General features: G+C 34.0%; 2 protein-coding genes across 3 annotated transcripts; one reads left to right on the top strand and one right to left on the bottom strand.

The window, feature by feature from the left end:
• Positions 1-366: 366 nt before the first annotated feature.
• LOC122276509 (stomatal closure-related actin-binding protein 3-like) lies at positions 367-12,310 on the bottom strand. 2 transcript variants are annotated; one of them, XM_043086295.1, is made up of 14 exons: positions 12,168-12,310; positions 11,921-12,006; positions 10,172-10,474; positions 9,554-9,682; positions 8,123-8,215; positions 5,667-5,807; positions 5,448-5,516; positions 4,556-4,639; positions 3,559-3,739; positions 2,978-3,094; positions 2,828-2,886; positions 1,931-2,065; positions 1,125-1,274; positions 367-639 (listed from the first exon to the last, which is right to left on the bottom strand). In XM_043086295.1, exons 3-14 carry the CDS (start codon positions 10,454-10,456, stop codon positions 607-609), a joined length of 1,476 nt encoding a protein of 491 aa, XP_042942229.1. In that variant the 5' UTR covers positions 10,457-10,474; positions 11,921-12,006; positions 12,168-12,310; the 3' UTR covers positions 367-606. The 2 variants fall into 2 exon arrangements, with proteins under 2 accessions (XP_042942229.1, XP_042942228.1); XM_043086294.1 differs by having other exon boundaries at positions 11,921-12,242.
• Positions 12,311-20,693: 8,383 nt separating this feature from the next.
• LOC122276538 (tubulin beta-5 chain) lies at positions 20,694-24,730 on the top strand. Its single transcript, XM_043086348.1, has 4 exons — positions 20,694-20,904; positions 21,900-22,298; positions 22,801-23,070; positions 23,573-24,730. The coding sequence occupies exons 2-4, from the start codon at positions 21,905-21,907 to the stop codon at positions 24,253-24,255; spliced, it is 1,347 nt and encodes a 448-aa protein (XP_042942282.1). The 5' UTR covers positions 20,694-20,904; positions 21,900-21,904; the 3' UTR covers positions 24,256-24,730.
• Positions 24,731-25,201: the final 471 nt, after the last annotated feature.

The following is a 25,201-nucleotide window of genomic DNA, read 5'->3' as shown; positions in this document are numbered from 1 at the left end:
GCCTCAAGCAGAGATGAAATCTTTGGTATTTATGTCTATGAGATGGCTTTCAAGCCTATTATTGGGCAGACGAGCAGTGCCACAAGGGTAAGTGCTGTTCTTTTATAGGCTTCTGCAGCAACCCCCTCATAAATTGTCTATAGTTTCCATTTTTATTTTATTTTATTTTTTTTTAGCATATTTCATTTGGTAACTTGGAATTTATTTATTTTTTTCTTTTTCTTTTTTTCTGCTTCCCGCTTAGCAAGATTTCAACATAAATAAAAGCAAACCAACTCCACCCTTTCTGTCACCTGATTATGTAATTTATGTCATAAACTGCCATCCCTTGTTGCAAATGTACCAACATATAAACTAGAGTGAATATTTGCAAATCAGCCAAACAGCACAAATGAACCCATTAATATAGAAGTGGTAACTTTGTTACAACAAATGATTAGGCAAACAAAAACCATGCCTAAAATGATTCAACCCTATTAGTGGAATCCCGATTACTATAACAAGCACCAATCTTTTTTGGACAACACAAACGCACACACATTACTCACACTATGAAAACCTGGTTTTACTTACATTTTGTGAAAGATTCAGTCAGTAGGTTAACTTCTATACTTGATCATCTGGTCCAGCAAGCATCACCTGTTATTAAAGGTTTCCAATTTCAAAACTATGTAAATTGAAAACTAAAGCAAGAATGGTAGGGTGCAGGCAGAACTAATTTCCATCAAACAACCCATGTAGCCTTTATAAATAGATTGGTATATGCCCAAAAATAAGCGCTGAGCATAAAGAAATAGTTTTTCAAAGCTATACCAGTGGCTTCAACCAGTATTCAAGATACAGAAGAAACAGAAGCCACATAATCAGAACCCAGAAAATGGAAAATTACAGTAAGCACTTAATCATGGTGATTAAGATCTTCAAATATTATTTCTTTTTATTTTTTATTTTTTTATTTTTTTATGAATAAGATCTCCTAATATTCAAAATAAATGATAACATAAGCTAGATGCGGCAACAATTGCGTATAACTTTTGGGGTAGATGGGGGAGGGAGTGGGGGCTCCTGGGATTAAACTTTCATATGTCCTACCAAATGTCTGGAATAGCGGAAAAGGTACTTACATTGCAATCAAGAGCATATTTCCTGGCGAGCATAATTGCTGCATTCCTGTCTCGTTCCAATTCAAATGTTAAAACAAACGAAAGGCCCTTCCTTGATTGCCAAAACATTGCCTTGGCTGCATTATTACCATCGCCTCTAACTCCACAAAGCTAGAGGTAGAGAAAAAGTTAGTTTAAGAAAATTCTGTCGGTGAAAGTTCTTCAACCATTTTGGTACCAACTTTTAATGTAAAGGCTTAAGTCTCAAGGAAAGATAATTTCAAGTACAGAAAGAATATGGGAGACATCAATGATCAGAGGCCATGACAAAAAAATTAGACTCCAGTTTCTGCATAGCATGACTGACACATTGCCAGAGGAAGTACATATATTTCTGCCAAAAGTACAAGTTCAAAAGGGAGGAAGGGGAAAGAGAAAGGAGGGGGGGGGGGGGGGGGGGTGTCAAATCTTTGAAGCAAAGAATAATAGAAAACTTTCATCTGCCAGAAACCTGTGCCAAAGGCTAATTCAAATTCAAATTAACAGTATGACATGCAATAAAAAATTTCACAAAGAAAATGATCGCACAGTTGGAAGACTTTCCCTGCAAAGAGGCTTAAAAGAAATGGAAAGATGATGGAGTTCACAGCTCTTGAAGGCAACTAAATCTGTATCAGCAATGGAGCCAAGGAAAATATGGAGCTTCAATGACAAACTACAGTTAACAGGTAAAATGATGGGGTCTTGTGAATCTCAACATGCAAAAATGAGCCTTCTTCCCATTAAGAAGATAGTCACTATAAATGCTAAGAATAGTGGAAGGAGACCTGCATTGACGATGAATAATTTTCTCTAGCCTTTGTGATCCATCCTCTACAGAGCTTTATCCTCATCTTTCCCACATGAAATACATGAACTGAGTGTGACGCGTGATCTTGTCCATTCATCTGAGAAATAACTACCTAACAGAGACAAATATCAAAACTTGATAAGAATTAGATGTGCAGACTAGTGTCCTAGTCCATACTACCCCAGTTTACTTTTGTCAACACTTGGAATTAATTAGAACCAGCACAAATAATGAATTCCAAAGCACACAGTTCCAGATATATGTGCAGAATTTATAATATTATGTTTAAGTTCTTATATCCACAGGGTGTAATAGAACCACTTGGTTTCCTGATAAGAACAATATGGTAGTTATATTGATAGATGCTGGTTTAAGACAAGATCTACATAAAATCCGTTTGGACCCGAAGCACAACACATTATCCTAAATGACTTTACATGCTACTGATACTTGTTGCTAAATCTGACATTTATAGAATTCTGCTGTGTAGGTTGCAATGAAGATATTCTTTTTTTCTTCGTAAGACCACTATTCAAACAAAAATGCCAGCCATTAGTTTTTTCATGTGCTTATAACTATTATTTGAGGATCAAGCCAAGAGGCAAATACACATCCATAGTAAATGGGGACAACCCAGCCTGAAGAATCAGCCAGAAATTTGCCAAATTTGACAACAAAACAAAAATTGTCTCTCGTCTACTCATCCCCTTCTTGTTTCTTAGTTTTTAGCAACTAAGAACATAATGGAATAAGATACCATTATCTTTTTATAATATTAGTTTTTGGTAGTTAAGAATAATTCTCACTATTACAGCTTAATAAGAATTACCAAAAAAAAATTTGGGAAGTAAATGAAGAAAATACAATAACATACATTGAATTCGGTGTTAGTCTTTCTTAAAAGTGTCTCTACATAGCTTCCAAGCCCTGCAGCTGTCAGAAGCAATTTAGTCAGCCTCTTTATTTCTCCACATCTCTAAGCATCAATACGATGCATGAAGCTAAAAGCTATAACAGTTTTAACCTGGATCAATGGGACCAGTAGTTGTGACTGTGAGTTTTTGGCCATTTGAAACAATTTCAGCTTGCAAGGTTCGCCCAACATCAAAGGGCTCTGGAGCATAAATTGATTTGTTGGCCCCTGTTGAAGTGGAACTAGTATTAAGAAAGATGGAGTTACATAATAATAACTCGTTAAGTTATTAGTAACAGCATGAAACATTGGTGAGTTTTAACTGTTTGAAGGTATAAGAAAATCCTAGATCTGTTTAACCCTTGAAGCATTTGTCAAAACGTCGAATGAAGTAGGAGCATATACTTTTTATTTTTCCTTTTCCAAATGCACAATTATAGACAGCCTGATTATTCATAAACCTTAAACAAGTCAACATAAATGAATCACAGAAGAAATCGCATACAATTTTTTTGTGACTAAAGCATACAGATGACTGAAGCAGGAACAATAAACAGACAAACAAGATAGAAAATAACAATATGTTCAAGGTGTTACATTTTTAATCATATGAACTGATTCTACAGAGATCAATTGACATTGGCGCACAGGATGTCAATTACAAGTAACAGAAAACTTCTTGAACGAATTACCTGAAATAATTTCCTTCCAGCTGCCTTCAGATGACAAGCGGAACCACTGGATCGAGCTTTTTGAAAGCAGTGGAGCCTTGTCTGAGCAAGGCTGGATTCGTAGATAGGAACCTAGATTTTCAGAACCTTCCAAGGCATATATGCGGTATTTGTTCTCTTCATCTCTCTTGCTCATTGCAAGCTGGTAAAGGATAAGGAAATGAGATATTCCAATAAAACTATCGAGAACAAGCATTCTTGCATTGCTAGTAAATATGTAACAATTAACTAAACTGAAGAAAGATATCAGTTGTCAAACCATAGTCATAATCACGTTAAGATAGCAAAAAGAAATGAGAAGCCAGAACATAGTCCGAAACCATACTCATAGAAACATACATAGCCAGGAAAATTATTTATCCATAATCAAGGGGAAAAAAACAGGCTTTATAAACTTTAGGACATAGGACCTCTCATATATTACTACTTAACAATGCCCAAGAAATATGAACCTATATGTGATTAATTCCAAGCTGATAAAAGCTAGAAGTCCTATATGTTACATATCAGTGACGTACTTGACATTAGCACTAAGCTTAGGTACTACTATTTTGTTTCATTTTCTATATCATATTAAAACCCTCCTTTTCGTGTTGAATATGAGCACCGTTGCCAAGAGCTAATTCTAGTCATTATTGAACCAAGTCCAGACTTCAGGGGTAGCCACTGAAATTGGGTGTGTCAACCATAAGTTCATAAAAAAAATAGTGACAAAATGTTAAAAGAGCAGTAAAGAAACATGTCATTAAACAGGTGTTTGGGAATATACATGTTATATGATATGAAATGAACTGATGCTATCCACCCTGTTTTGGCTTAAGAAGGGAAAGAGGTGTTTAAATTAAGGTCAGACCTCACTGACCAAGCCAGTGACAAAACCAAATATCAGCCGTTCAGCCAAGGTCAGCAAAACTTATTACATAACTTTTATTAAGGCAAAACAAGATATTAAACAAACCTCTTTCTGAAGCTTAATCGAAAACATAGATTTCTCCCGAATTTGATTCCTTAGCGCACGAAGCTCGTGCTCCATATCCATCACCTGCAAAGACAATGCATATATCTTCATAGTTTGGAAAGGGATAAATTTTATATCAACTACCTACTTGAATTTATTTGTTTTTTACTTGGGCTATACCTTTTACTTTGCTTGTACTTATCAAAAAAAAAAATTATTAGTTTTTTGGACCGAGCCCCATAATTTATTGATAGCCTTCTCTTATATCAAAGGAATACCATGGCTACAAATCCATAAGCCTGATTGAATGTACAAACATCTCAGACAGATCGAAAACCAACAAAAAAGGAAAGTCAAAACTCTATACAAAGTAAAAGCCATTTAAAATAATTGAACTTCAAGTTACATATTTTAACTCCCAGTGTATACTAAAAAAGTTGGCAATTATGAAGAGCAAAGCATGCCTTAATATGTGAATAATAATGAAATATGACAGTGAAGAGCCTTTTTAAACAGCACCAATCTAACCCCTAGCACCATATATTGTTGAAGAATATGGCACATACTCTTGAAGATGTAATCGTTTCAATTATTTATTAGACTAGTTATTTTTTTTTTATATGTAAGTATTTATTAGACTAGTTATAAAACTAAGTATTTAAATAAAATGTTGAGCCAATAATTTTTTACTGGAAAAACTAGGAATTAGCAAAAAATAAACTATCAAAGTTTTGTAATACATGTTTGTTATGAAACCAACGGCTAGCCTCAGTAAAATACTAGAGTATGTGTCAAGGATAGGGCAACTCACAAGTATCTTGATTATGGTTTATACTGAAATCTGAGAAAACCTACTGGAAAAAGCAACGCTAAGGAGAAAATAATATTGTACCTTGCTTGGCTGATGCAACAATTTGATTCTTCTAGCCTCTTGAACCTCCTCTACCAGCTCCTCCACATCCTGATGGTATGGAACATTGAAGAAACAAAAACTAGCCTCATGAAATCTGAACAATTTTTTTTTTTTTTTTGTTTCTCATGTTCCATTAATATTTAGATTCCTAAAACATAAGGTAAAAGTATATAAAGCATTAAAACAACCGATTGAAACCTGCTTTTTTGAAGCTTGCGAATTGTTCTCTTGTTCTTCAAGCGCCTCTCCAATTCTCAACACTACAGCCCTTGCACTCTCAATTTCAGCACAAGCAAAAGACTTCTCTTGGCTAACCAACTTTTTAGCATCTTCAGAAGCCTGTACATAAAATAATGCACTCAACTAAAAAACAAATACAAAATAACATGTTGCACCTACATCAAAAAAAAACCCCAACATAAGGAAGATAAACTGTTTGTCAGCCATTCACATGGCAATATATGTCCCCTTTAAATCAGAAAAAGGGGACAAGGCAATATATTCCATCGCACAAACCAAATTACCATCACTAAAGCACCATCATCACCCAGCATACAAACCAACAAATAAATTGACATCATTAGAAACATGTCTTCTAAATCATCCATAAGCAGCAAAAACATGATGCCATCTTCTATTAAATATGGAATCAAATCGTCAATAAACTTTTGTACACTCATAATAGAATTAGAGGATTAACATGAAAATCTATTGGGCATGCAAGTCAAGTATTAGACAGAAGAAATAGTCATCTGAACATCCTACTTTTTTATCAGCTATTTTTTAACATCCTCTTTATAACCACGAAATAGGTGTAAGTGTAAGATATACTTTCACGATGAATATAGGTATTAAAATCAAATAAAACTAACATTGTGACTATAAAATGTGTCTGTTACTTGCATCCAAGCTTTCAGCCAGTAACATATAGCATATGAACTCTTCATAACTAGCTATTTATCATTTAAGCAAAAGAACCCATTCGTAGTTCAGTCACTTTGAATGAAGAAAAATGAAACTTCCATGCTCATTTCTTTTATAGGCAATTACTTTTACCCATTTGTCAATTTGTATCCTGTTGAAGATTTACTCAATCTTAGCCTTCATGACAATGATGCCGATTATTATTCTTCTCAATGGAGAACATGACCCCAGAAGAGTAAAATGGCACAAATTTCACATATAACAAAGAATCTAGAATAGTTAATTGAGCCAATTAAATATTTTTTATGATCAAATTCAACTTCAAAGAAGAATACTTGGGGGATGTTTGGAAACAATTTCCATCTCATCCCATCCCATTTCATTCACAAACATCATTCAAACATAAACACTTTCAAACTAATCATTACAACGTTTCCAAAATTTCAAACAAAAAACAATTCCACTTTTTCAAATTCCAAAAACAAAAGTAAAATTAAAAAATTATATTCTAACAATATTTTAACTTTATAATATTTTTTATTCAACTTTTTCTCTCTCCTTTCCCAAAACCCGATAAATACTTAATTCAAACTATCTCACTACTGTTCACAAACCATGTTACTACCATCCACAAATGTCTCATCCCATCTCACTTCTAGGGGTGAGCATCGGCCGGTCCGGACCCGCAAAACCGACCGGACCGGCACTGTTTGGACCGTACCGGACCGGACCGAATCTCACTGTTTGGTCCGGTCCGGTCTGGTCCCATTTTTAAGGGACCGAAAAGATTCGGTCCGGTTCCGGTCCGGGAGTTTTTGACCCCGGACCGGACCGGACTGGACCGAATAGAAATAAAAAAAAAAAAAAAATTATTATTTATATAATAGTATTAGCATATTACTAATATATATATAATAGTATACTATATGTATATATATTAAATATATTACAATATAATTACATAAATATTAAAAAAAATGTCATTAAATATTAGCATATTATATAAATATATAGTTATCACTATTACTATTATTACATATAGTTATTAGTTATAGTATAGTTATTATTACATATATTTATTAGTTATAGTATTATTACTAATAGACTAATAGTATTAGCATATTACTAATATATATATAATACTATATGTATATATATTAAATATATTACAATATAATTACATAAATATTAAAAAAAATGTCATTAAATAAAAAATAAAAAAAGTCAACCTTGGACCGAATGGACCAACCGGACCGGACCGGACCGGTCCTGATGGAGTTCGGTCCGGTCCAGGGTGGGAAAACCCTGGACCAAATAGGTCCGGTCCGGTCCACAAAACCTCCCCGGACCGGACCGAACTCACCCCTACTCACTTCCCAAGCATCCCCTTAGTCATCATAAGTAAAATAAGTAGCCAACGAGCTAAGTTGAAAACATTGTATAGTATCAAGGTCTGGTCTGGACCAAGAGCAAACTTGGTTTGCTTGGACCATTGGATCATGGATTGACAATCAACCCAAAGCACTCAAGTAGGACCCATTGTCCACATTCAACAAACCAGCATGTCTGAGTGTAAAGCATATGCATAAAACACAAGCCAGGGACTCAAATGTGATTCATAGATACGTTAAAACTGATGAATAGAATCATAAGAGAGATATAGCATATGAAAAACAAGGGGCTAAGAGATGTATGATTGTATATGCAAATTTAGAATGCCACTAAATGACCTGCTTGAGGAAGTTTGCTAGCTTTTTCACTTCAAACTTCTCTTGAATCAATTCTCCTTCTTTCTGAGTCAACTTAACTGCTAAAGCTTCCACCTGCAGGATGAGATCGCAGTCGAAGAAATTATTATATTTCAACTATGGCATAGACAATAATAAAGGAATCATGTCTTTGCATTCCAAATGCACTAAGGAGTATGTTCCTAGAAAAAGGGACGGAAAATGGAAAGAAAATGAAAACGTAAGTGCATGCTTGGGTAATGAGATGAAATGAGAATTTTGTGAATAATAGTGAAATAATTTGTGAATAGTATTGAAATGGTTTGTGAATAGTAGTTAAATGGTTTGAGTTAAGATGTTTTATTAGGTTTTGGAAAAAGAGAGAAAATGTTAAATAAAAATATTATAAAGTTAAAAGAATGTTTGAATATCATTTTTGTTTCAAAATTTGAGAAAGTTGTATTGTTTTTTGTATTTTGTTTGAAAGATTGGGAAAGTTGTAATGATTAGATGAAAAAGTTGAAGATTTGAAATTTAAAAGTGTTTTGTGTTTAAATGATGTTTGGGAAGAAAATTATGAGAAGTTTTGAGATGAGATGTCATCTCAATTCCCAAACATTTTTTTTTTCCTGCTAATGAGGTATCTAGCTATTTGAGAACCCAACTAATCCCCAAACACATGCAGTGCCCTCATTCCACAACAATTAGACAATTACAATAGTCCATAGTAGAGATTTTTTAAAGATGGCAACTTTTTTGTGAAGTATTTTCTTTTTGGTTGGGCTGGTTTGGCTTGGACTGTGGCTAGAAGATCGTAGACCTTTTTCTAATGTCGAGGAAGCTCAAAGACAGTGCAAACATAACGTGTATTATACCCAGTTAAACACCAGACCTGTGTAATACGTCCCAATCACATGGATTGGGTAAATCATCAGCTTTTTCACCAATGGGGACGTGACCCCCATAAACTATTTGCAACCAAGGAGTTAAAATGATAGGTGGCAGACCACAAATTACAGAAGTGTGTTCCTATTTGTCTCATTTAGTGTATTGGAGAGAGAAATAAATAAAAATTAAAATAAAATAAAATAAAATTGGACAGCTTCTGTTACCTTCAATGGGCTGGATTTACACGATTTTCTCATATTTTGTGTACTTGGGTTTCGCCTTTTGTGCTTTTTAAAGAAACTTTTTACTTGATAAAAAATAATCACTAGGGAAAGTGATTAACAGGTGAATTTATATTTGGGTGATGCTTCCTAAAGTGCAATGACCCCATGTCGAAGAGACACTGTGCTAACCACTTCAGGATTTCAAAGAAAAGGAGTAAAAAATAATGATAGTCAAGACAGAAGCTATAAGTTCAAAATCTATCAGCAAAATCCAAAACCAAACTGAAATAAAACTAAATAAAGAAAAGTATGCAAAACTAACCATAGAGATAGCTTTCTCCACATCCTCCTTGTTTCTTCCTGCCAAACGGCCTCTCAGAAATTCCAATGCATCTCTAAGTTTCTTCAAAAGAACATGTCCCTCCAAAGAAGCCACTTCTCTAAGCTTTGCCTGAATCAAGAAAAATCAGAGCAATTCATTCGGTGATATCAGAACTTCATACCCTTCCCACATCAAGGGAAAGGAGAGCCAAATGGAATAAAGAAATAAACTGGCTTGAGTTGGGAGAGTTAGAAAGGAAAGACAAACAAAACAAAACAGAAAACAGAAAACAGTTCCAAGAAAATAATTACTATTAATTACTCATCCAGCATTACCAGAACCCATACTGCACACAAGGGGGAAAGAAAGCCAAACGGACAGAGACATAATCTAGAGTTGACTTTGCAACTTAAGAAAAGCCAAACGGACAAAGACATAATCTAGAGTTGACTTTGCAACTTGAGAAAAAAAGAGGCGCTTTGTTTCAACTACGGTAAGGCTCAACATATAGCTCAGATGGGCAAATTCACAGTTTCAGGCTGAAATTACTAATATGTCCACACCTGTGAGGAAGAAATTAAAAATAAAATAAAATGAGAAGTGGAAAATTATGTGAACCTCATCAGACAACTTAGCAGCAGCAGTCAAGTTCTTGTCAAATTTACTAGCAAGATCTCGAACTGAGAGACGCTTGTGCTGCTCTGAAAGATTGGCAGATTCCTGTTCAACAACCTCCTTCAAGGATGGGCCCTGGTTGTCCTCCTTTGGCTCTTCCAAAATTTGATTGTCAGCTCCTAACTTATACTTTGGAAACCGATTAGAAGAAAAGCTCACATCAGCTGAAACCTCGAGAACGTCTTCTTCCTCCATCGTCACTTCAAATTCAGGGCTTATCTTTGTCATTGCTTCAGATCAGAATATCTGTTCACCAGGAGCAAATATAACATGCTCAAATCTGGCCTTTAATTAGATAACCAGGCATCAAATCTTCTTCTTATCAGGACATAAATCCATGATCTGAAGTACCAATACACACGTATGTAAAACTTTCTATGACACCGTTGCATTCTGCACCCAAATTTAACCTGAAAATTTGTGCAAAGTGCATTTTGTTTTTATTTTTTCAGGCATAGGGGCAAACAAAATCCCACCACCCATGGTAGGTTGATTTTTGAGTGACCAAGGCTTTCATACCGTTAAAAGGTATAGTTGCCTTTCCATCTCATAGAGATATAACCTGGAATTGCTCTCAATCTCATGATCTATAGAGAAGTAGCACTTCTATGATCCTATGATAACAGAAATTCAACCACGCTGTCCAGTGTCCACAACAAGAAACAACATCAGATGGTTATATGAAAGAAGGCTATCCGAAACTGAACACTGAGCCATATAACGGAGAAGAAGACCGCATATCTCAGCGAACGAGAAACATCACTCAATCTGGCGATGCATGGTTGAAGAGGGAAAAAAAAAAAAAAAAAAAAAAGGAACATCGTGAAGCAGTGACCTGATTGGTATTCAATAGTGCGGTTACCCGCCCCCCACCCCCCCCCCCCAAAAAAAAAAAGAGGAATCCCATTAAAATGTTGTCTGCAATATGGCCAACTAAACTCCATAATTTCAAACAACAATATTAACCGATTCTAAAATGAGAATGTTCATCAGGCATCAGTCTTAACACATTCATATAAAAATCACGCATTTTGATAGGAAAAAATACAAAAAACGAGGGGAAAAAAATTCTGACATTTGAGATTGACAATAGATAAAAATTCCAATTATAAAAATCACGCATTTGATAAGGAAACAAAAAACAGAATAAAAATAAAAATAAAAATAAAAAACTCTGACCTTTGAGATTGACAATAGACAAAAATTCCAAAGACTCTCCAATAAACTATTTATCAGAATCCATTTACTTGTAGACCCAAAAAAAAAAAAAAACCAAACCAAGGTTAAACGTACAAACGAAGCAGTAGAGTTTTCAGTATGAAATTCCAAAAAAGAAAAGAAAAAAACCCTATTTATAAATGAAGAAATCAAACTCCAACTTTCCAACTACATTTCAAGGAAACAACCCGAAATAAAAATTTCTCTACACAAAATTATTAATCCATACATAAAAAAAAATCCAACGAAACAAAATAAAAATGCAGTCAGGAATCTCTGCCAAGGCATTTCTACATATATTTACAGCGACAAGAAGCCAGAAATTAAAACAGCCGAAACTAAAAGTACATGAAAAATCACAAACTGACCCCAAAAGGTTCAAGCTTTCTTGTACTAAACAAATTCAGAAAACCCGTATGAACAAAAATAAAAAACTAAAAATAATGCGGCTAGAGAAAACGTAAAAACACTCACAAGATCAAGAAACAATGCGTCACCGGAACAGATAAACAGGCTAATGCCGGTCCATTGGAAACAGAGATTCCTTCAAGGAGTCGAGTCTGTGTATGAGAGAAGGAGTAAGGAAGAATGGAAAAGGAGAAGAATAAGAAGAAGAATCTAACGGAGTGGGGGGGACTGGTTATATGCTTTTTTGCTTTTCGAAAAGATAAAAAAAGAAAAAGAAAAGCAAACGAAGGCCTTCTTCGCTGGTCGCTCTGACCTCTCTGTCTCCTCTCCCAAGCTCGCAACAACTTGAATGAAATGTTCCTCCTCGTCTCCTCTTTCCTCTTAATTACCTTCAACCTCATCGAACAGCTCTATATCTTCTTCACTCTGTAAAAGAATAAAAATAAAATATCTGACGAAACAGTAAAAAGAAAAAGCCTGCCGTTCCCACGCGCTGGCCCTACCCCTGAAGCCGGTCCCAACTCATGGTTTCGCGGAATGAACACTTTTTCCGTTTTTCGATCCATGAGTGGAGCGTGGAGAGGTGCGCGTGGGCCTAGCCATTTCATTACAGCTTAAAAGCGATTCCGTATATCACAAACCTTAGGAATATGCGTATTTACGAAAATGGGACTGCATAGAAGCGGTATCCTATGAAAGATTCCCGTGAAAATGTCTGTCCTGGACTGTTCTGGAACATTACGTTGTCGTAAATAATATTTTCGGTGCACACCAAATCGGGTGGTGGCAGTGTATGCCTAGTTTTGACCGTTGGGCATGTAAAACCGTTAGGGGGTTTGGTTGAACATGTACCGTACAGAAAAACGCGTCCCATTTCTCTTATATTATATAGGAGAAAAATTTTAAACGTGAGCTTATATATCACATACTAAATATTTTTTATATTAAATATTTAGTATATAAATAATAAATAAAAGAATTTAATTAATTCAAAAATAAATAAATATAAAAAAATTTAAAATTTAAAAAAAAAATTAATGTATAGTGTGTAGACTTATTAGTAGAAAAACATTATATAAGAATGTAAAAACGTTAGGGGGTTTGGTTGAATATGTACGGTACAGAGAAACAAGGATTGGATTTTTCTTAGTTACCAAACAAAACAATGAAAACATTGAAATTTGGGGCAAGTGGGAGGAATAGCCCCGGTCACTGTCAGAAGGAGTCTGGTTTCTCGATTTCTTGGAGTGTCTGAGAATTGACTGTCAAAAGAGACGAGAATTATGGGAATTTTATCCTGCGTGTTTGGAGGATGGCAATTTGACATAATTGTCAACAGTTTATGGTTTCGGGATATTTCGGGCAGGGTGCTGCGTGCTGGAGTTTTATATTTTTAACAGCTGAAACTCATCATTTCCCGACCATTCCACGCCTTTAAATTGCTTTTGGATATTGAGATTAATGAATATTTCTTACATTAATTTCAACTAAGAAGCTAAAAAAGGTAGTTCAAACTAACCAAGAACAAAACTTTCATATTTTTATATTCAAAAAAGATATTTATAACTATAACTGTCATATAATTATTTTAAAAAAATATATAAAATATGAGATACATATAAAAAAATTAATAATAAATTATACTTCTTTTTAAAGCGATTACGTGATATTTACGCACTTCACGATTATATATAAAATTACTCATATTTAAAATATTATCCTTTTGTACTTTTGACTATATTTTCTCCTTTTACATGCTATGAAACATGAATATTTATTTTTGTTGATATAAATAGTAGGGGTGTCAAATTGTATTAACGGATCGTGTTCGTGTCGTGTCAAAGTATGTATATTATACTATATAGCTTAACCCTAACCCGATCCGTTAAACTTATCGTATCAAAATTTCAAACTCTAACACGACTCATTAATATAACGGGTCGTATTGTGTTAACCCATTTTAACATATTAATGAATATTATGAAATAGGTTAACACGATAAAATACAACCCGTTTCAATTTGTTTATGTAAATGAGTTGAATAAATCTGAAATTAATCTATTTGACCTAATTAAATTTAACATAATTTTATATAAATGTTAAAATCATAATATTTATAAAAATTATCAAACTAACTATAAGTCCAAAATTACGATCTAAATAATAAAAATATCGAAATTGAAATTGAAATTCTAATAATTTTACTTTAAGGTCTAAGAGTATAATTGTAATTTTAACTTTCTTAACATGTCATAACAGGTTGACTCATTATCACAATCAGTTAAGTAAATCGTATCTTAACGGGTCAAATCGTTTTGACTCGAACCTGTTAAGACTAAACATTAACCCGCTATTATCGTATCGTATTCATGTTAGGTTAACGGGTCATGTAACATATTGTCACTCTTAATAAATAGCTAGCTAGGCGGGTGACATATATGCAAGAAGGTTAGAGAAGTGTTATTTTCACATATTCATTCATCGCCCACCGTTTTAGAAACGAAGTTTGGCCACCCAACTATGACATTACTCTCATACTATTTCAAACTCGTATAAAGGGATAGGCAATGGGGCCATAATAAATACAATAAATGTTTGATGTAATACATTATATTATAAAATCTATCAATATTAATTTGTTTGTAAGTTTAATTTTATTAAACTTGTTATTAGGGGTGGCAATATGTCACACGACCCGTTAACCCAACACGAACACGACACGATAATAGCGGGTTAGGGTTTAGCCTTAATGGGTTCGAGTCAAAACGGGTTGACCTGTTAAGACACGATTGCTTAACGGGTTGATAACGGGTTAACCCGTTATGACACGTTAAGAAAGTTAAAGTTATAATTATACCCTTATATCTAAAAATAAAATTATTAGAATTTCAATTTCGATATTTTTATTATTTGGATTGTAGTTTTGGACTTATAATTAGTTTTATAATTTTTATAGATATTATAATTTTAACATTTATATAAAATTATGCTAAATTTAATCAGGTAAAAAAGTTAATTTCAAGCCTATTCAACTCATTTATATAAATAATTTAAAATGAGTTGTATTGTGTCGTATTAACATATTTCGTAATATTTTTTTAATTTATTTGTTTACTTATAAAAAAAACTTATTTCGTAATATTTATTAATGGGTCAAAACGGGTTGACACGACACGACACGACCCGTTATGTTAATGGGTCGTGTTAAGGTTTGAGATTTTGACACGATAAGCTTAACGGGTCGGGTTAGGGTTAACCTATATGACCCGTTAACACGATTTGACACGACACAAACACGACCCATTAAAACGATTTGACACCCTTACTTGTTATTGAACGTAGCTCATGATCTCCTAAAACATATTAATAATACCAAAAAGTAGAAGCCGAGCTAAAGGACTGACATGATAGAACAAACAAGAGAAATTGCCTAAGCACGGTCTCCGGATAGGCTTAAATTCATGTAGTACTATCCAGATTATGATTTATGCAAAGCTGATAAAAATAAAACAAGGCTACGAAAAAAATCAAAGAAAGAGAGATTTCTACGATCTTTCGCTTTTCCTTTCATGCTATTAATGTACTACTTAATTCTAGAAGGGGAAATATCGTAAGGAGGTTGATTTTCTTTCTATTTTTTTAATTAAATATCGTAACTAGGCTTGAAAGTAATTGTCCATGCATGCATGCAATAAAAGAATAGTAAAATTACATACAGTCGTAAAGTATGTAAATATAATACTGTAGTCGATTTGAAAAAAAGAACAATTTATTATTAAAAAATTAATTTTTTTATATATTTCGTGTTTATTCATTTTTTTTAAATGATTATGCGGTACTTGCATACTCATGACTATAAATATCATTTATAATAAAAAATCGGTATATTTCATAATCACTAACTTAACAGAGGACCTTAAGTACTCTGGTAGCTCTTCCATTTTTTTCCTTCATATTTTTGTTTTTTTCCCCCTAAAATCCATTGCAGATTTCAACAGGCATGCAGATCAACAGATCACTACTGACCCAGATCTACAAATACCTGATTTTGAAGCATAATTTAGATAGCAGAAGTGGTGTTTCAGTAATTTCGATAAACAAATTAAGTAGAATAATAGTAATAATCATCATCTATATCATCATTTGGTTGGAGCACTTCACAACCACCTCGTAACCAAATAGCCGCTAAACAACATTAACCACTCAATATATGAGCTTTGATTGATTATCGAACAAGACATGAAACCAGCTTGGATGATAGTCTTCTACCAAACATGTGATCCTAGTAGTTTTAATACACATACAAACATATAGAACTTATTAATTCCACTCATGTCCAAAACATAAACTACTGGAGATTAGGAAGCGCGTGGGAGTTGGGAAATAAGGCATCTTAACGAAATGATGGTTCCCATTAAAGTAAAGAAGCGAAAAATGAAATGAGATGCTTTAGAGCTAAGATAGTTTAATAAATAATGTCCTTAACATACATTATATATATATATATATATATATATATAAGTAGTTGTGGTGGCATGGGGGAACATTTGTTAGGTGACTATTACTGTTCATAATGATTGTTTAACACTAGTAGTGCTTTGTAGCCATAATTAACGCCTCCCACCTACATCTGGCCCAGGAGTCCCATGGCCTGAAAATAAGATTGAGATGCCACCTAAGGCCAAAACCCGCCAATTCTTCTCACGGCGGCACGCTAGCTGCACGGGTGGGGGGGTTTCTAACGTTAAATCAACCTGTGTGCAAGTGCAGCCACCTTGTTAACTGTTGCCAATGTATGAACATGTCATTGTTTGAAGTATCCTTTGAATTTCAAGTCATATAATACTATATATATATATATATATCTTGGAGTGGATTTGGTATATTGGAGCTGAACACGTTACTTGAAAGGGTCCCATATTGCTCGCATTTTCTTGGTCTACAATTATGGGTATGGATTTGACAAATTGGGAATGCATTAAGGACATCGGTTTTAAGAAACGACGCAAAATCCATTTGCCAGCTCAAGTCCACGGCAATCTGCAAGTCCTAATCTTCTTTGTTGTTTTTTTCCCCTTTTTATAACGTCCTAAAAACAATGATGGGGGTTAGAAGTCAGTTGGGTTGTAACCCTTTTATTTTTTTTCTGCCTTAACGGGGAATGCTTTATCTATCTTATGATAAAGCTAGGCATTAGGATGTTTGTAAGGTTCAAACAGAGGCAGAGGCACATGGTAGGGCCCATGGGACTAACCCCAAAGCTTGCATTGTTTGAGGTCCCCATCGTAATGCATGTAAATTGTAATGTTGTAACGCAGGCCCCACTTGTTCCCGTGGTGCCTCTCGGTCTGAAAAACAGTGAAATTCCTGGTTGTACTCTATTACTCTCTCTCTCTCTGATGGGGGCAATTTCATTAAGCAAAAGCTGCCGTAACCTTTTTCAAGGAACGTGTCATGTCACATTCACGTATCTATATGGTTACAGACTCTTTAAATACTTGACGTTTACAGCCTCACCGAATCTTAACCCACAATGCATCGAAGTGGACCAATTTTAATCGAAGCAATTAAATGCTCGATCGAGAACCCTATGTGTTAAGCTTTTAATGACTTTGAAAAAAAAACCAAAGTCATTTAAATACTTTCTCATAGTACTTTTTTGATGGATTAAGATTTTCTCCAGAATTTAAAGCTAATACAAAATTAAGAGCAGTGTAGCACCAGCTCCATTCTGAGAAATAATAAAAATTTTATTTATTTTTTGTGATTTTTTTCATTTATTTTTTGATATTCTTAATTTTTTTTAAAAAAAATTCACAATATAACTAAGAAAATACTTCATTAATCACTAAATAAACAAAATTATCGAGACACACAATTGAGACATAAAAGCATTTTTTCAAAAATAAACACACGAGACAAGTCATTTAATATTTAATATTATTCGAAAAATTAACATAATAATACATATTATAAATTATTTTTCTATTTTCAAATTATCTGCATGGAAAGTTGTGACAAACAAATGTTATTTGATAATAGATGAAGTGAAACCATAGTTGCATTTTTTTGTTGCGCGACATGATTATTTTGAAAAAAATAAATAAATATGAAATCTTCCATATAAAAAAAATTTAATTTTTTAATAATTCATCAATTTTTTTCAAAATGACTATACAATACTTACACATTTATATAACAATTACTCATCCATCAATCCCGTGAGCAAGGTGGGACTAGATATTTGTTAATCAAGTATTGAGTAAAGAGCAAGGTGCTAGCCGCGAGCTAGTGACAATGATTTGCAATGGTGAAATTAACAGTATCAAAAGCATGCATGCATGGTATTGAGTAAAAAAAAAAATGTTCATGAAATTGGTTTTCAATGACATTTTATCAGTAGCGAGACCCAATTCTCCGTTGATTGAGGAACGAATTCAGCCCATATGATTGACTAAAATGATTTGGATAAGTAGTTGCCTTCAAGCTAATCTTCATTATTATTAATTATTATTATTATTATTATTATTATTATTAAATTGCTTCTGATTTGGGTTAAGAAGAACGCAATCTTCTGTAATTTATATCCGAGGGCGGTTGGAATGCCTCTGAAGTTTCGGAACGCTGTAGTTTTACTGCAATTGACATGGTAAATGTTACATTACCATGTTTCTCTCCTTTTGCTATTGTAATTATTACCTTACCAATGTTCCCATTTCAAGGCCCATAAGTTTTCCATGTGACTTGGGCCTAGGAAATAAAGAACGTCATTCGACAATATTTATTGAGATCCAGCTATGGCTTGCATTTAACCCAGCCCAAGTACTTCCAAAGCGGGCCACTAACACAACCTAGTCTCCTTCCCCCCACCCCCCATCAGCCCAGTTTCATTTCATTACCCAACTCGAGCATGCACGTGTCAAAATAACTTTGATAATTACTAACGCTAGTAATGCCACGTGTATTTATATTTTTTATTTGTAATCTTATTTACAAAATTCATTCTATTAATTTTTTTATTAAATTCAAATTTTGAATTATAAATTTTATAATTTTCGACATATCAACTAGTTAATTGAGGTTTTATAAATTTTTCTTAAATACATAAATAATACTAATTACAAGTTTCAAAATAGACAAATTGAATTTAAATTTTTTGTAAAAAAATGTCTTTTTTTTTTCCAAGCAATATATGCATTCATTAAAAAAAACTAATACAAAAGAGTAGCGGGTTAATATTACAATAATTAAATAATATTAAAGGAATGGTCTTTTTTATTGAAAGGATCTAGTTTAGGGATATGCTTTCAAAAATTTACTCAGAAACTGTTCATTATACAAGTTGATGCACACATCAATTTTGTGATCAATAAATTTTTTTTGCGGTCCATTGGTCAAAACCTTGTAAATGAATATCATGGTCCAATCTCATTAATAAAGATTAGTTTTTTATTTTTATTTTGGCGGAGTGGTTGAAGCAAATGAAGATGCTTAAACCCAAAGACAAGCAAGCATAAGTTCCCGTTGTAGATCTGATCAGCAACATTAACCACTCACTCTGGTTCAATCCTAACCAGGGATTATATATATATATATATTTATATTTTAAAAGCAAGAGCTCTTCCAGTCTTCCTTCCTAGATATTGGCTGGCAGAGCGGCAGCTCACATGTCAACGAACCTTATCTCATGTGGTCTACCGTAAACTTCTTATACCTGTTTTGTCCCTTTTCTCGGTCCCAGATACGTTACCCCTCACGCGCCCCTACAAAACAACATTACTTGTGTAGTTCCCTGATCAGTAATACTTTGCCACGTTTACGAATTCTAGGTCCGATTGGGTTATCAAGTTATCAGTTCCTTTCCTTAAAAAAAGAACAAAATTATCAGTTCCTTCACGCGCTGTACGATTTGTTATTTGTCCCCCCTTTAGTGACCGGAAAAGAAAATTAAAAAATATAGATATGTTTTTTGGACGGTGCTACAGCCACCAACGGTGGCTCCGGTTAAGAGTTAGAAAAAAAAATTTTGTATTTTTAAATTATTTTTTAATATTTTTAAATATTTTAAAAAAATATAAAAAAATTAATAATAATATTAAAAAAAATTCTTAATCATTAAATAAAAAAATAAAAAAAAAAGGAACGGCGGGATCCCAGCATTTTCCATATTTTTTTTTAGAAAAAATTGAAAAATAATTGAATACGCTGACATATGTCTTTCGGACTACCTGCAATAAAATATGGGACCCGATTTTTGCCCTCTAATATTTCTTGGATTGACCTATATACCCTTCTCACTCTGAATAAAACCTTAAATTTCCACGTTGGTCAGCGAAATGCAAACACGACTTTTTAGTTTTAAGGCTACGTTTGCTAATAAAAGTGTTTTATATCATCATATAATTATTTTTTTTAATATTAAAATAATATTAATATTAAAAAACAACATTTTATCTAATTTTAAATTTTATAAAAAATTATTTTATCTAATCTCATTATTTAAACGGCAACTTAAATATTTAAAGTTGATAAATATGTGATAAAGTATTTTTTTCATACTTATTAATTTAGAACTACACACAATTCATATAACATGAAAAATTTTATATATCATATTAATTATATAAAATATAAAATTTTTATTATTATTAAGTAATTTTTATTATTTAATAATGATAAATATATTACTTTTTATATAATATGATAAAAATAAAATGTAAATGAAAGGACGTTCTAGTCATTTCAGTTAAGGGCATATTTGTCCTACTGTTTCAACCGTAATCAAATTTTTTAAAAACCGCAACCCCTGCTTGATCGCTCCCAATAAACTTCATCCTCACTGTCCATAACCATCATCCAACGGGATCCAATGTACTTACAAATAATGGAGGGAAGCACAATAAGCAGTTGGATCTCTCTCTCTCTCTCGCTTATATATACCTCCGGAGCACTCATTGCCACCCAAATATCTAATCTCTTACTCCTATCTTCTTTCATTTTTCATTTCTTACTCTGATTTTTCCTGATTTCAGATTTCTCGTCTACCACAGGTAAATTTCTCTTGCCAGATCTGGATTTTTCTATCGCATTGTTTTCATTCTCCTCATGCTGTACGAATTTCTTATTCTGTCAGTGCGTATTGCTGTTTTATTTGCTTGAAGATATTCTGGTTTTCGATTCGCATTAGATTTCCGTGTTGCAAGTTTGGGAACTAATTTAGTTCATTTTTAGAGCTTTTTACTCCAATGTTCAGTATTTATTTTTTAATTCTATGTTTTTTCGGTTATCTTCCATTCCATTTTTTTTAGCTTTATCTTCAAGTGTCCGAGATTTCACTGCATTACTTGTATCTTTTTTTTTTTTTTTTTTTTAATGCTGCGATTGCTTGAAATACACGGATTTTGATCGTCTATGTTGGAACTTTGTCATTTATCTTATTTATTATGCTTTTGAAAAGATCCTTATTCGTATAGTATTTTTAAAGGAAAACTGTCTTAGCACATGGAAAACTTTTACGGATCTACTGATTGCCGATAATGCTGAACTCTATTCGCTTTCAGTTAAATTTCTTTTTTTTTAATTCATAACGTTTGTAAGATAATCAATTAATTTTCTTGCTAGAGATTTCTTTGAAATTGCTGAATTCTCATCGTATTTGCTGCGTTGCAAGTTTGATTACTTTACTTTACATTTTGCTTGATTTTTCGATTTTATTTTAGCAAACGTTGTTCCATCATTATGTTACAGCACGATCAAACTTATGCCATTGCTAGATGCCTAGATCGCTCAAAGATTCATTGGATTTGGAGTCACATTTAGTAGTATTCTATGATTTGATTTCTGAACTGATAAATGGCTACTAAGTTGATAAATCGTTGGGTTGTGATGAGTATGAATTACTTGTTGCATTTGAATCCCGGAAAATTGAGGGTCCTTGAGGAGTTTTAATTTGTGTATAGAATTAAATGTATTTCTCTGATTGTGATCTCGGGATTTCTGTTAAGTCAAGTAAATCCTTGGATTTGATTTTCACCTTTGAATTCAGGAAAAATGAGAGAGATCCTTCATGTTCAGGGTGGACAGTGCGGGAACCAGATTGGTTCCAAGTTCTGGGAAGTTGTTTGTGACGAGCATGGCATTGATCCAACTGGAAGGTACGTTGGGACCTCAGATCTGCAGCTGGAGCGTGTCAATGTCTACTATAATGAAGCTTCTTGTGGCCGATTTGTTCCCCGAGCTGTGCTCATGGATTTGGAGCCTGGCACTATGGACAGTGTTCGCACTGGTCCATATGGCCAGATCTTCCGTCCTGATAACTTTGTTTTTGGACAATCTGGTGCTGGAAACAATTGGGCCAAGGGGCACTACACTGAGGGTGCGGAGCTTATTGATGCTGTTCTTGATGTTGTGAGAAAGGAAGCTGAGAACTGTGACTGTCTTCAAGGTACAGCTTCATCTTATCTTCTTATTATTTGTGTCAATGTATCTATACCAGATTTAGTACGTTGATGCTACAATACTTGTGCTATTCTTGCTCTTAACGGTTGCAAGTTGAGCGATTTGACTTCCTGGAAAAGGTGCTCGCAGAAGGATGCTCTAATTCCTTTGCTGCAAAAAGCTTCAAAATGCCCAAAATGCACTGTAAAAGGGAATTACACAATGTTTTAAGTAATTGAGTAGTGCAATAAATTAGGGAATATAGGATTTAATTTATGCTTCTTTGTTATGGAAAATTGAATTACTTTAGCTGCTAAGCTGATCAATTCATAAAAGAAGTTCAGGTAGTACACAAGGTAATTGCCTCATCTGAATATGATGTATGGTTCTGATCATAGGGACTGCAATGTGGTGTTCTTGAATAACCTCTCTTAGAGGTTATTTAAGAGCTCCAAATTTTTACTGATAGTGTAGATTCTGTTAGGTTGCTGATGATATCTTTTTGGCAGGTTTTCAAGTGTGCCATTCCTTGGGAGGAGGAACTGGTTCTGGAATGGGTACCTTGCTTATCTCAAAAGTTCGAGAGGAGTACCCTGACAGGATGATGCTTACATTCTCTGTGTTCCCATCACCAAAGGTTTCAGATACGGTGGTTGAGCCATACAATGCTACACTTTCTGTTCATCAGCTTGTTGAGAATGCAGATGAATGTATGGTGCTGGATAATGAAGCTTTATATGATATCTGCTTCCGGACTCTTAAATTGACTACTCCTAGCTGTAAGTAAACAATGAACGCTCTTGCTATGATGTATTATGTGAATGGTTTGCTTTATCGAGATGGAAAATTATTTGACTTACTAGGTTGTGAAGGTTCTTATTGGACTTGATTAAGTAGAGAAAGAAACATCTGAGTTTGGAAGCAATGTGTAGTTCTTATATCATTTATGTTGCGTTGCTTTGTGTTTTGGTTACTCTAATGTTGTTTAGGGACACCACTAGTTGAATATTTTGCTTTTCTGAACACAGGTTTTTTTTTCACCTTTTAGAGACCCTCTGTTTCTTCTTTGATCATTGTCTTGGTTACTTCAATATTTAATTTTGGCAGTTTAATCATCCAAGCGCAAAACTGTTTTTCTTTCGGTTGATTAGATGTTACATTATAAAGATATCTGCACGTTGGAGACGAATGCTAATTTTGATATCAATATCCTAAGTAATGTTTATCCAGTCAATTATTGTTTTAAATATATAACTTAGTTGTTGTACTTCTCGGTTGCAGTTGGTGACCTGAACCACTTGATCTCTGCAACCATGAGTGGGGTTACTTGCTGCCTCAGGTTCCCTGGTCAACTCAACTCTGACCTCCGAAAACTTGCTGTAAATCTGATTCCCTTTCCTCGTCTCCACTTTTTTATGGTTGGGTTTGCTCCTTTGACCTCCCGTGGGTCCCAGCAGTATCGTGCCCTAACTGTACCAGAACTGACCCAACAAATGTGGGATGCCAAGAATATGATGTGCGCTGCTGACCCGAGGCATGGGCGCTACCTCACTGCCTCTGCCATGTTTAGGGGCAAGATGAGCACCAAGGAAGTGGATGAACAAATGATTAATGTTCAGAATAAGAACTCTTCCTACTTTGTGGAGTGGATTCCAAACAATGTGAAATCAAGCGTGTGTGACATTCCACCCAGGGGACTTTCCATGGCATCCACCTTCATTGGCAATTCAACCTCTATCCAAGAAATGTTTAGGAGAGTCAGCGAACAGTTTACTGCCATGTTCAGGAGGAAGGCTTTTTTGCACTGGTATACTGGTGAAGGAATGGATGAAATGGAATTCACGGAAGCCGAGAGCAATATGAATGATCTCGTGTCAGAGTATCAGCAGTACCAGGATGCCACTGCTGATGAAGAAGGGGAGTATGAGGAGGAGGAGGAGGAAGAAGGAGTAGAGCAGATTTGAAGTTGAATGGTATATATGAGGTCAATTTCCCTTGCCACCGCACTATGGTATATGAAGCATCGCTATGTTTTACTCCATTTCTCTATGAAGAATCTTCATTAAATTGTTTTTTATGGGGGATGTTGTTACTTAGTTTTGTGTGGAGAAAGATGGGTCAATGAACATCACATGGAGAGTGTAAAATGTCTAATCTTATCTCTCCAAGGTTACATAGTCTGAATGGTGGTATATGAAGCAGAAAAGGTCTGCCTGATCTTCGCCAGCAGTCGCACTTTACCAATCTGTTTGTTCCATACCAGTATTGTTTTTGCCATATTAGTTGGTTTTTATGATATCATGTAGCTTTGCGGGTTCTCGTTTATATTCTCTTTACTGATTGTCATGTTCAGAGCTGATTTGTTCTCTTGAAAGTTCGTTTCGGGTTATCTATTCTTTTAGAATAAACCGTGACTAATAAACGCATGACTTTGCTCCACTCTCTTCTTCGAAGTAGGATCCTGCAAACTTGCTCCAGCTCGTTCGTTCTTTCTATATAACCCAAGACTCTTAAATAAGATTGTTTGCCCTAGTTTAGAACTTAAACTCAATTGAGATCGATTTAATTCAGTCTAATTTAAAGTTGAGTCTAATATCAAAATACTCAATTTTTAAATTATTAAATTCATCTCAACTCAAAATTTCTTTACATATGAGACTCGTAATATTTTTTAACTCAACACTTCTTTATACGCTGACTCTATAACTTTTTTTAACTTCTAATAAATATATATAAACTCATCTTAACATTCAAACACATTTAAATTCATCTTAAGTGAACCTTATAAAATTTATTCCAACATCTCAACTCATTACTATTTATAAATAACTTAATACATCTCAATTAAGATTAACATCCAAATGATACTTTAATTATAGCCTGTCCTAGGGATTCGTATCTGTAAATCAA

The sequence above is a fragment of the Carya illinoinensis genome, chromosome 9 (assembly GCF_018687715.1).
Source record: "Carya illinoinensis cultivar Pawnee chromosome 9, C.illinoinensisPawnee_v1, whole genome shotgun sequence".
Classification (NCBI taxonomy): domain Eukaryota; kingdom Viridiplantae; phylum Streptophyta; class Magnoliopsida; order Fagales; family Juglandaceae; genus Carya; species Carya illinoinensis.
This window is presented reverse-complemented; position numbering and strand designations above follow the sequence as displayed.